The 12,639-nt window shown below is 36.6% G+C and overlaps 1 protein-coding gene across 1 annotated transcript in view; it reads right to left on the bottom strand.

Moving 5' to 3' along the window:
- The window catches only part of rg (A kinase anchor protein rugose), a 1,582,765-nt gene that overhangs the window by 1,251,246 nt on the left and 318,880 nt on the right, over nt 1–12,639 (bottom strand). Inside the window, exon 15 of the mRNA XM_090384432.1 lies at nt 8,226–8,384. Coding sequence (XP_090240558.1) covers nt 8,226–8,384 — 159 coding nt within the window. The remainder of the gene's footprint in view (nt 1–8,225; nt 8,385–12,639) is intronic.

Raw genomic sequence — 12,639 nt, forward strand, 5'->3', positions numbered from 1 at the left:
AGTCAGTCCTTAGGCTTCTTAGGCTGTCCAATCAAGCAGAGAATTTTCTGGTTTCTTTTTCTCAGCAGCTTATAAAATGCAAGGGGCAATTGCAAATGTACCTGTTCCTTGCTAAAGCATAGTACAGTCTAATCAACTATACTCAATCACTGTAAAGACTGCCTAGTGTTGAACTGTGGAACTGCAGACTGATAGTCACTTGTCAAAACAATGTAAATATGAAATGATTTTAGGGCTTAGTGGGGGGTTCTTAAAAGTTTTTTTTATAAATTTGCGTACATTCACTTACTTATTTTTAAGTAAGTGAACGTACGTAAATTTATAAAAGAAAACATTTAAGAACTTATACAGCACAACCTGTATCATTCCCACAGGTTTTGACGTGTAATAACAATTTTAATAATTTTTGCTATTTCACATAGAGTTCATTATAAATCTACCTGACTGAACCACCAATCAGACAAAAGGAAGCATTTAATGCTTTTGTCACTAAGTCATTGCTGGCACTGCTGTCTTATTGATAGAAAAGAAAAAAGGTTAAAAAAAAAAAAAAAAATCCAAAGGGCAGTTTTGCTTCTGATGAGTGTAAAGTAGTGAAATAAGTTAAAAGGCATTTTAAAGCAGAATAAGTACAGGCAGTTCCCACTTTACGAGTTCCTGGGTTTACGAGTTTTTTTTTTTTTCAAGTATCAACAAAATAAATCGAAAATATGAATATTAATTGCAAAAAATGAATGTTAAACATTCATAAATTCCACATTTCAAACCACGTTTGTAGCTATACAATACAGTGACACCCCGCTTTATGACATTAATCCATTCCAGAGACACCATTGTATTGTGAAAATATGGTTAATGTGAACCCAATAACACATTATTTTTTAGTTATTCGTTCCAAGACCTTGGAAGCTGAAATTTTTGCTATATAACAAAGCTACGAGGGTGGTTTAATAAAGAATCGCCCTCACCTACTGCCATATACTGTAGAGTCGTGATATTTTGTGTGTAGCATCATGCATATCTTTGTACTAAAAGTGTAAAATTTCAGCCATGTCTTAATTTGTTTTTCTCTTACAGAGCTGAACATGTGACGAAGTAGCATCATGGACAAAGTTGAAGCCAGAGCTTTAATCCGGTATCTGTTCTTGAAGGGGAAATCTCCTAAAGAAATCCATGAGGAGATGACTGCTCTATATATATATATATATATATATATATATATATAGAGCAGTCATGTGGATATATATATATATATATATATATATATATGGATGAACCTCCATTCTATGGCATAGACAGTTTAGGTGTGGTATGACATCGGTAGAATCTGAGCCCATTCCAGGTCGTCCCCATTCAGCCACTGATGACAGCACAAACAGAAAAGTGGATCGTTAATCATGGAAGACCGCCGGATTTTGTCCCAGGAGGTGAAGATTAGTGTGGGCTCTGTTGAAATAGTCCTTCAAGACCAACTTCATTTACGAAAATTGAGTGCAAGATGAATTCCCTGATTATTGACTGGTTTCCAGAAGGCTGATTGAAACAGGAATCAAAAGAGTTGTTAGTCCTGTGTGCCAAAAAAATGAGGAAGACTTTTTCTCTCGTCTAATCACTCAGGATGAAAGTTGGGTACACTATTTTGACCCTGAAAGTAAAAAGCAGTCCATGGATTTGCGACATCATGGTTCCCCAAACCCACAAGAAGGCATCATGGTTCCCCACCCCTCAATAAGGCAAGGATCCAAGCGTCAGCAGGAAAGGTCTTGCTGACAGTGTTGGGATGAGAAAGGTGTAATAATGACCGATTACATGCCGAAAGGTAGAACAATTACAGGTGCCTATTATGCAACTTACTCATAAAATTACAGGAGAAAATCAAAACATGTAGGCGTGGCATGCTGCCTAAAGGTGTGAGAATGCTTCAAGACAATGCCCCGGTTCACATTTCTGAAATTGCAACAACACAAGTGGCCACTTGTGGATATGAAATACCGCCCTATCCAGCCTACTCACCCGATCTTGCACCATCGGAGTTCTTCGTTTCCTTCCCTCAAATCATTTCTTCAGAGAACCGACTTCCCTGACGACGAGACACTCATTTCAGCAAGAGTCATTATTCAAAGACCAACCTCACCACTTCTACAAAAACGGTATCCGTAGCCTCATCCATCAATGGGAAAAATGTGTAAATCTGCATGGTGGCTACATAGAGAAGGAATAAAACTTGTGCCAAGAATCAACAGGCTAGCACCTCTGCAGCTAGGTCAGGGCAATTCTTTATTGAACCACCCTCATATTTATCTCTCTAAAAGGTCCTTTTTATAATGGAAATTGTATTAGTTACCAATTCAAATCATGAAAACGCACTACACTTTAATAGTTATCATATGTTCTGTTATAAGAATCAATCTTGAACACCTTTGTGATATTTCTGGAGATCACGACCATAAAACAATAAAAACAATTTGCAGTTTCCGGTTTATTGGGCTTTTCTGTTAGTGCAATCAATTATAAATGGGTAGTAAACTTGTTGTTGCATTTGCAAAAATACTGATGCTGGAATTGTGTGGGTTTTTACGTTATTATGGTGAAATGTGTTTCTCCTTCACTGCAATCTTCAATCATATCAAAAACATAAATAAATTTTCAGAATCTTCTCTTCATTCTTTTTTTTTAACTTCATAAACTTGTTACTCCCTACAAATCGTGTTAGTTGCAATCTCACTTGCACTTATCGTGTCAGTTTGCAATTTGTGAGTGCCATTAAAAAATGCTTATTCATTCTATCATGAAATTTATAAAGAAAAGAGATCTTGGAAACAAACACCTCTTGAAGCATTTCTGAAGAAGATGACTCCTTGTGCAACAAAACAACGAGTGCCGACTCAACAATGAGTGATCAGCGAGCGTGCATTTAGTCGATAATTAAGAATAAACATTAGTAAATCATAAATAATTTCTTTAAATTATAATTTGCTTAATTTTACAGGCTATGTTTTCATTTCTTTGGAGAAATCAATCATTGTTTAAACATAAACTAATTAGCTAAATAACTTCATTGTTGAGAACATAACCCCTGTTTTTAACATTATGTCTATGGGAAATAAATTCCCGCTTTATGAGAGTACACTAGGAACGAATTAACTCAAAATCAGGAACTACCTGTATACCAGTTGTGGATGCTGAAAGTTTGTTTCAATAATTTCAGTTATTCCTGAAGTTTAAAAAATGTGTTTTCATAGAAAAGTAAGCAATTAATTCCTTTAAAAGAAAAAGAAAAATTAAGTTTTGAAAGTTAAAAGCTTTTATTTTCTGCTTCAAATATCAGAAGGTAAAAGCTTGTGGACTAATAATTATTAAAACCATTATCACCAATTAAACCTTTATTAAAACCATCATCAGATGATGGTTTTAATAAAGAAACCTCCTGAACTTGAGGTAAGACTGTTTCTTTTCATTAAAATGCATATTATCTTCAACTATAAATCAGCAAATTCTATTCTAAAGATTAAAATGATTTTAAACAGGCAATTATTTAACGATATCATTAGTGGATCACTTTTAAAAGGAAAAAGAGTAGAAGGCAAAATTAATAACAGAAAGCGGCAGAAAATATTGATTGGAAAATTTTAATATTGTTACCCTTTTTTTTAAAGGTGGCTTAGCCTGAGATTAAGTTGCCAATGTATAATATTGCAAGTGTTACATCCTTTAATTTAAAAGTTAAATTTAGTGGCCACTGATATCTATCGACTTAAATCTGCTCAACCTATAAATATCAGTAATTAATTTAAGACCCGTTAAAGCTATGTCAGTAATAACAGATAGCCTTGTCTGAAAGCTATTACTGTACCTACAAAAATATTTCCTCAATTAAAGGTAAATGTCATCACAGCGTTAATTATATATTCAGCTTTGCTGAGCATGAAAATTCTCCAAGTTTCAGCAGTCATTATGTCAGCTAATCACCCTACATATTCTTTGTGAGAATGGATTTAACTTTAATTTTTCTTAATACATTTTTGTACTATAGCAACATTTGAAATTCATAATTATTAGTTTTTTCTTGTAAATATATTAAAAAAGTTTTACAAATATTCAAGATGAAAATAAAGGAAATATATTTTGATATATAACTGCCGGAATGTTAGCTATTCTCTTAGATTCCTTTTCTTGCTAAGAACTTTTTTTTTTTTTTTTTTTTTTTATGTGAACCCCAAACACGAGAGGTATTAGAACCTATAGTACTTAGTACCGTGCTTGGGTTGGAGGTTGAGAAGACGAAAGAAGATATTTGTTGAGATTGGACTTGAACTTCTGTAGATTGTAATTTTCAAGAAATACATATAAAGGAAGGTTGTTCCAGAAAACGGCAGTTGAATGAATTAATGAGGAAGACGAAAAGTTGGTTCTGTGGGTTTGGAGTTGGACAGTAAATGGATGTTGGCTGGTGGCGGCATGTGTTCGGACTGTTTTGAAAGAGAGAGCAGGAATTATAGAAGCCAATTCAGAAGAACAGTGCCCATGGAAGTATCGGTAGAAGAGGCATGCAGCAGAAACAGTACGTCTAGGAGACAGTGAGTGGATAGACTCTGTTAGAGATGAGTCATTAATTAACCTAACTGCCCTCTTCTGAATGGAATCAAGAAGCTTGAGAGAGGTTTTGGGGGCACCACCCCAGATTTGAGAACAATATTCCATGGCAGGGTGGGTTTGCAATTTATACAGAGTGAGCAGCTGTTTGGAAGAAAAGTAGCGCCGAGAGCGAAAGAGAAAACCAAGTTTTTTAGATGCAGAGGAAGCAATGTTTGTAATGTGCTTGTGCCAAGAGAGATTAGAAGTCAGGGTAATCCCCAAAAGAGATATATCATTTTGCCTAGGAATCGGAGTGTCACTAAAGATAAGCATAGGAGCAGAAGAATCCTTTTTGTGAGATATAAGACAAGACTGAGTTTTAGAAGGGTTGAAATCAACTAAGTTGTCTTTGCCCCACTGGAGAATTACCTGAAGATCGGCATTTAAGGAATTGGTAGCAGATTTTCGAGAAGTTGAAGCTGATTGAGCAGGATAAGGTTTCTCAAAATGGAAAGTGGAATGCAATGTGCTATCATCGGCAAAACTATGGATAGGATTTCCAGTTAATGGAAGAAGGTCATTAATATACAAGAGGAAAAGAGTGGGGGAAAGAACTGAACCTTGGGGGACACCGGCATTAGTGGAGAAGTTAGAAGACAGAGAGCCATCTACCATCACCCTCAGTGAGCAATCAGAGAGAAAACTGGATAACCAATTACTAAAAACAGCTGGCAAACCATAAAATGGAAGCTTGTTAAGAAGACCTTTATGCCAAACACGATCAAAAGCCTTTGAGATGTCAAGAGCAACTACCTGTGTTTCACCAAACCTTTCCACTGAATTAGTCCATAAAAGGGTAACATAACCCAGAATATCACCAGTGGATTGACACTGACGGAATCCATACTGGCGATCGTTGATCAGACGGAAGGTTTCTAGGTAGTTTAAGAGTTGGCGGTTAATTGATTTTTCCATTACTTTAGAAAGAGTAGAAGTAATTGCAATGGGACGATAATTGGATGGGAGGGATTTTAGCATTAGTAGTCACTTGTCACCCTTTTTTAGGAACTGGTTAGATATGAGCAAATTTCCAAGCAGAAGGAAAAACACCTTTGGAATAAGAAAGTGAAAAAAGGCGGCAAAGAATAGGAGTAAGTTCAGGAGCACAGGTTTTGAGAACAAGTGGAGAAATACCATCAGGACCTGGAGCTTTCTTAGCATCGAGATTCTTCAAAATCCTTCTGATATCCTTTTGACGGAAGACCACAGGAGACATTGAATGGGGCGTGTTGGGAATGGTGGGAGGTGTTTTGCCAAGATCATTAATACATGAGCTGGAAGAAAAATGGGATGCTAGCAGGTCAGCTTTATCCTTGGCTGAAGTGACAACAGAACCATCTGGTTTGGACAGAGGTGGGAGCAGAGATGGGCAAAAGTTGCGACCAATAGCTTTGGCAAGAGACCAGAATGCTCAGTTACCATTAGGGCAAGAAGCAAGTTTTCTACTCTTAGCCTGTTCAAACTCTAGTTTGGACTGATTAATAACTGCTTTACAATTGTTGCGAGCTTTGGTGTAGGTAGAAAATGAAACTGAAGAATTAGAAACAAGCCAATTACGATATGCAACATTCTTCTCTTGAACAGCCTTAGCACATTTATTGGAAAACCAAGGTTTAGATAAAGGACGAGATTTTAAAGTTGAGTGTGGGATAAAGGATTCCATTCCTGCAAGAATAATTTCACTGACACGATCTGAACAAATGTTGACATCAGAAGTTTTGAAACAGTAATCCGACCAAGGAAAAGACGAAAAGAAGTCTCGCAGGTCATCCCATTTTGCATTCTTGTAATGCCAAACAACACGAGGTTGAGAATAGCCATGAGATAAAGGTTCCATTGGAGAAGAGAGACAATCACCAAGTTGTGATCTGAAGTGCCTAAAGGACCTCTCACTTCAACTGTGTACTTAGAAGGGTTGTTTGTGAGAAAGAGATCAAGCGTATTGGCTGTATGATTAGGATTGTCCGGAATTCTTGTAGGTAAATGAACAATCTGTGCTAGGTCATTAGTAATTGCAAAAGCCTCAGCATCTCGACCTGCTGGGTTGGTGTGACTAGAAAACGGAAGCTAGCTGGAGTTGTGAACATTAAAATCACCAAGGAAAATTACCTCACTGTTAGGAAAGTTGGACTGGAGAAAGTCAAGTTGCAAAGAGAGGAAGTCAAAGAGCTCCAAGTGATTAGTGGAGTTGGGTGAACGGTAGAGACAACAGATGAATTTGACACAATGAGGTAGAGAGATTTTAAGTCAGAGAAGATCAAAGAGAGGAGATTCCAAATTGCCAAGTCTCTGACAGGGAATATCAGAACGGACATATGCACAAGTACCACCTTTGAGGCAAAAGGAATCATAAAGCGAATAATTTGGGCACCTGAGATGAGCAGTAGTTGAATCAACCGATAACTGAGATTCTGTCAGAAAATGTACATGGCGTTTGGTAGACTGCAAGTGGAAATGGACATTGTTGAGATTAGAATTGAGACCACGTATATTTGTGAAATGAATTAGGAAGTGCTTGGGAGGTTTAGATCTTTTCGCAGATAAGCTTGCTCCATTATTTTGACAATTCATGGTGTATTCAATAGTAAGAAAAAGTAGGTGGGACATGCTGTATGAAGTAACGAAATTTTTGGATATGGCGTACACGTGGTAAGAATATACCCAGATCCTTGACATAACGTGGCCTCGACAATGCTCCCCGCATACACACTACTCTGACTCCCTCCAGTCACTATCTGGCAGAGTAGAGGTAGCAAGATTATACACTAGCTGATCCGGAAGCCTCCTAGAGAGTTACCAATAGGTTCGGTCCGGTGTACTAACTAGCGGTCGGCCTGAGAACACCGTTTTAGAGCTGTACCCTCGAAATGTAAGGAATATTGGATCTTGCCACGACGTTCATCATAACCTCAAAAGTCATCAATCATACTGCATGATGGAAGAGATTGGGAAGGGTTGACCGGAACTTAGCTCTAGGGACTAAACATGGGTTCCACCACTTCAAGCCTCCAATAAGCAAAGTGGTGGTATTTCACCGGTTGATGAGAGTCATCTACCACCTAGTACTTTCTGGTAACATAGAGGGGGCGGCGTTCCTCCACGTGGTGTGGGCGCCACACCTCGACCCCTGCTTACGTTGGTTCACACATGGGTTGTCACCCACCATGTACTTGTGCATGGAGATTATACCCAGGATTACTAACAGTCCCACCATCGTGAAGGTGCAAGCAGAGGATTTTGGCTGTCACAGACCGTCCGGACTTTGCCGAAATTGGGTCCACTTGACTTGAGTGTCACCCAAATATCAGTTCCATCAGCGTTTTAGACTCCCAGGTAGCAAGTACAGCTTGTCTGGCATATCTGAGAGAATGTCTGTGACAACCTCAAGGACCACATTTACAAAGAAATGTATTTAATAAACCTTGAAAAAACTTAAAACATATCAATATTTAAGATAAAAAATTACAAATACATTAACTTTCAAAATCTGCTTAAATTCATTGATCAATTATATTATACACTGGACAGAACTTAATTCACAGTGATGAAAAATTCATTTTCATTAATATGATGAATAAAATATAACATACAGTGGTCGGAGTATAAATCCAAAGGGCAGGATTAAACAGGATGTGGTCCAGTAGTTGTTTTAGTAGCAGTTCACTGTTGTTATTATTTACAGTTACTAAATGTTTTGTTAGTGACAAGAAAGATGCCAGTACATCTTCTGTGATATGATCTCTGGAGGCCTAAAAGATACAATATTGAAGAATAATTAGAGAAATCTTTACTGGTCCCTCTCTGTTTAAGATAATATAACACAATTAGGAAAACTATATGCAATAACCACAGAGGAAAATGGACAGAAATATCTCATTACAGAGTATAATTGACACTACTTTATACTCTTTACACTACACTATTTTACAGTATACCATTCCTTAACTCCAATCTATTTATTACAAATTGTGTGCAAACATTTTTACAAACTATGTTTAACTATCAAAGAAGACTACAACTACTTATAAGGTCGTTGGTCTCTTTCACATGTCGTGGTTATTCACCGTGGGTTCTCAAGCACAGTACAGTGGATCATAATTGACAGGCGATTCTTAAATAGCTTTTCAAACAGCATAGTCACTGTGAAACTGCCATCACGGAGTGTGTTCAGCCATGTCACCTCGCTGCATTCATCCGGTGCCATAAGCCTACGTGGCAGCAACAGACCATTCACATCTATACACATTTTTGCACATCGCGAAACTCACCATAACTAGACACAGTCCTAATCAGTTTCAGTTTTGACTTCTAGTAGGGACATGTATCTTTTTTTCATACTGTTCGAAATGAAAATTCTGTGTAAACAGAACAGTTTACACAATGTAAACTGTCATGTAAACGGAGTAAAAGTTCATCCATCAAAATGTTCATATAGACATTCAAAGTAATAAAAAAAAAAAAAAAAACTTTGAGTCGTTCTTTAGCATTAGTAATGGCAAATGATTCAAGAAAGCAAGCTTATACAGAAACAGCCAAAAAAAAAAAAAAAAAACCTTCCCATTTCACCTATTCATTCCCTCCAATAGTTTGTCTATTTCTTCCTTGAATTTATTTAAGCTACCAACTTCCACAACAACAGATTTAGGTTTGTTCAGCAATCAATCAACTACTGGCTGGCTTTGACAAAACCCACTGAGTCATCCTAATGCCTATCTGTATTGTTCGGAAAACTTCATATCTGACTGCACGATTAATGCAGAATTATTTCATTTTCCACTAACCTGAGTCAGAGGTGGACTGGGTCAAAAATTCTTACTGGGGAAAACAAATAGAATGTATCGGAGATCAGAGTGTAATACGGAAAATCACACTGGCCTCCATCGGCCTCTGGCCAAGGGGAGGGGGATATCCCCAGTAAGTCTTATGGGCAGTCCACCTCTGTTTGTCCTGAGTGTAGAACCACAAAGTTGGGATGTTACTCTGGAATTATTGCTACCCACATGCAGTACTTTACATTTGTCAATGTTAAACTTCAACTGCCATTTCTCAGCCCATCTGCCTAACTTTTCTAGATCCTGTTGAAGTAGCATACCATCATTCCACTCATTAACCACCCTGCATCAACCTTTGTATCATCTGCAAACTTGAACATTAAGTCTGATATGCCTTCATCAATATCACTGATAAATAGAGAAAACAATGTGGCAAACACCAAAACCTGGGGGACTCCATTAATAACATTAGTCCACAAAGAGCAGTGACCACTGATTACCACTCTGTCTTCTCCCATTCAACCAGCCCTTTATCCATAGCAGCAACTTGCCCTTAATGTTACACTGCTCAAAATTGTGCAGTAGTCTTTTATTTGCTACAGTATCGAAAGCTTTCCTGAAATCTAAGTGAATAACATTAAAATTATTTTTTGCATCCAGTTCTTTTATCACACAATCATAGTATCCAACCAAATTGGTTAGACAAAATATCCCCCTCACAAGCCCAAGCTGTGACTGAACTATAACTGCACTCTTGTCTAGATGGTCCTGCATTACTTCTTTAATCAGTGACTCCATTATTTTCCCTGGAACGGAGATTAGGCTAACAGGTCGTAATTACTCATGTCATCCTTTGATCCCCTTTGTGAATGATTGGATTGATTCTATCAACCCCAGATGCGCATTTTATGTTTAACTTCAATAATTTCTCTTCCACTTTCCTCTGTTGTTACAAAATCATTCATCTCACTATTAGAGTTTGATAAACTTCTACATCCCCTACCTCAAAGAATTCCTCATGTGTGAATGTAAATGAAAAATACTGATTCAGTTTTTCAGCAACCTGAGCAGGATTATAAACAGTCAAACCATCGATATAAAGTGGACCAATTTGTTTCATCCTCTTCTGTCTAGGGTTTACCTAAGTAAAAAGTCTTTGCTGTTTTTCTTTGCATCCTTCAAAGATTTCTCATAATTTTCCTTCGCTTCATTACTGACTAGTTTATATCTTACATATGCTTCTGTGTCACCTGATAATTTATACACATCTCATACATTTTTCTTCTCTGCCACTTGTCTCAATAGTTCGTCCGACATCCATTTGGGTCTAAGCCTTAAACTTTTCTTTGGTGGTATAAAATCCTTGTTTCTTCCAAGATTCCTTGAATGCTTCCCATTTAGAATTTTCTGATGTTAGTCCATCATCAGTTAATCCCATTGAATAGAATTTAAAAACTGTCTGAGACCACTGAACAGACTGGCCTTGATTAATGTGATTAATTCGTCCCCCAAGTGTATCATGCCAAATGGAAATGCGTTAAATGAATATAATAATCAATACGAAAAATTATAATTGGGTGTTCTTCAGAATGCCCATAAAGAATTTTAAAAATACCTTTTAAGTAACTTTTTAACTGTATACCATGTAAAAGATAATGAAAATAATTAAATGTTTACTGTATAAAATACAATGAAGAAACTATTTGTTACAGAAATATTTGAATAAAGTTGTTTGAACAGTGTTGGCTTTTTTTTTTTTTTTTTTTCCGTCATAGGTTTGTTCATTTCTGATAACCGACAACAAGCTTCTCTAGGCCATGGCAAAATAACATGCTTCTTTCAATGTTAGGATCAACATCCATTACCTTTTGTTTAAGGTTCTCTGTGATATGAAAGATTTCACCAAGTTCTTTTACCGTTATCTCCTTTGCGGTAACATTTTCATCTGGTTCCCACTCTTTTTATTCAGCTTCTTCATACGCACGCTACTCCTCTATTTGAAGGGGATCATTGTCACTTAGCTGTTCTGAATGCAAATTCAGCAATTCTTGAATGTTAGCTATATCCATGCCTTTAAAACTAAGGTCATTACCAATATTTGTTATGGCTTCAATAACATTTTGAACTGCATCCTTGAAGCCAGTAAAATCGTTTGCACAATGGGGTAAAAGATGTTTCCAAACTGCTCTCATATTGCTGGCTGTCACTTCTTCCCATGCTGCATGAATGTTTTCAATGGCCATTCATTCGTATGTTATATTTTTTTCAAAATTCTGGCACAGAAATTGCATTGTCTCCTGTTGTAGCTTCAAGTGCCTGTGCAAATGATCTACAGAGGTAGATAGTAAGCCTTGAAAGTTGCAATCATCCCTTGATCCATGGGTTGCAATAACGAAGTCATATTTGCCGGTAAAAAAAAACAACATTCACATTTTCATTTAATTTGTCAAGTGCAGAAGGATGTTCAGGTGCATCATCTAAAAGCAACAGAGCTTTAAAAGTAAGATTATTTTTCTTGCAATAGGCTTCAACTACTGAACAAAAATAAGACATAAACCAGTCTTCAAATAAGAGTTTGATCACATATGCTTTTTTATTTGAAAGAAGAGTTCAATGACTATATCCTTTTAAAGCCCTATGACTTTGTGTACAGTACAGAAGCATAGGCTTCAATTTAAAAATCACCTTCAGCATTACCTCCTAATAAAAGCGTTAATCAATTTTTTGAGACTTTATACCCAGGTTGTGATGCGTCATTTGCAGCGCAATAAGTTTTAGTTGGCATCAAGTTTTGAAATGTTCAAACCACCCTGAACTAGCAACAAATGTTTCAGTCTTCCTTTGATATTTTGTTTCTTTGAGCATAGTAAAAATGTTAATAGCTTTTCTCTGAATATCATCCTTAGATAATGGAATTCTTTTTTCATTGCAATCTTCTACCCAAAATGATAAAAGTGTTTCCATTTCAATCATTATTGGAGTTCTTCTGTTTGTGGTATTTTGTAAACCAAAAGAAGTTGATAAAACTTTACCTTTCTCTTTATATTTGTCCTTAAGGCTCAAGATAGTTCCTATACCACAAACTTGCTGTATCCTAGATTTCTTACGATTTCCACATGGCTTGCACCACTTTCATGATCTTTAATAACTTCAAGTTTTTCAGCTAAAGTAATAACTTAATTTTTTTTTACTGCAGTCACATTTTTTTTTCACTCTTTCCTTTATCCACAAT

Source organism: Mastigoproctus giganteus, chromosome 11, assembly GCF_048544385.1.
Source record: "Mastigoproctus giganteus isolate SK-2022 chromosome 11, ASM4854438v1, whole genome shotgun sequence".
NCBI classification, from domain to species: domain Eukaryota; kingdom Metazoa; phylum Arthropoda; class Arachnida; order Uropygi; family Thelyphonidae; genus Mastigoproctus; species Mastigoproctus giganteus.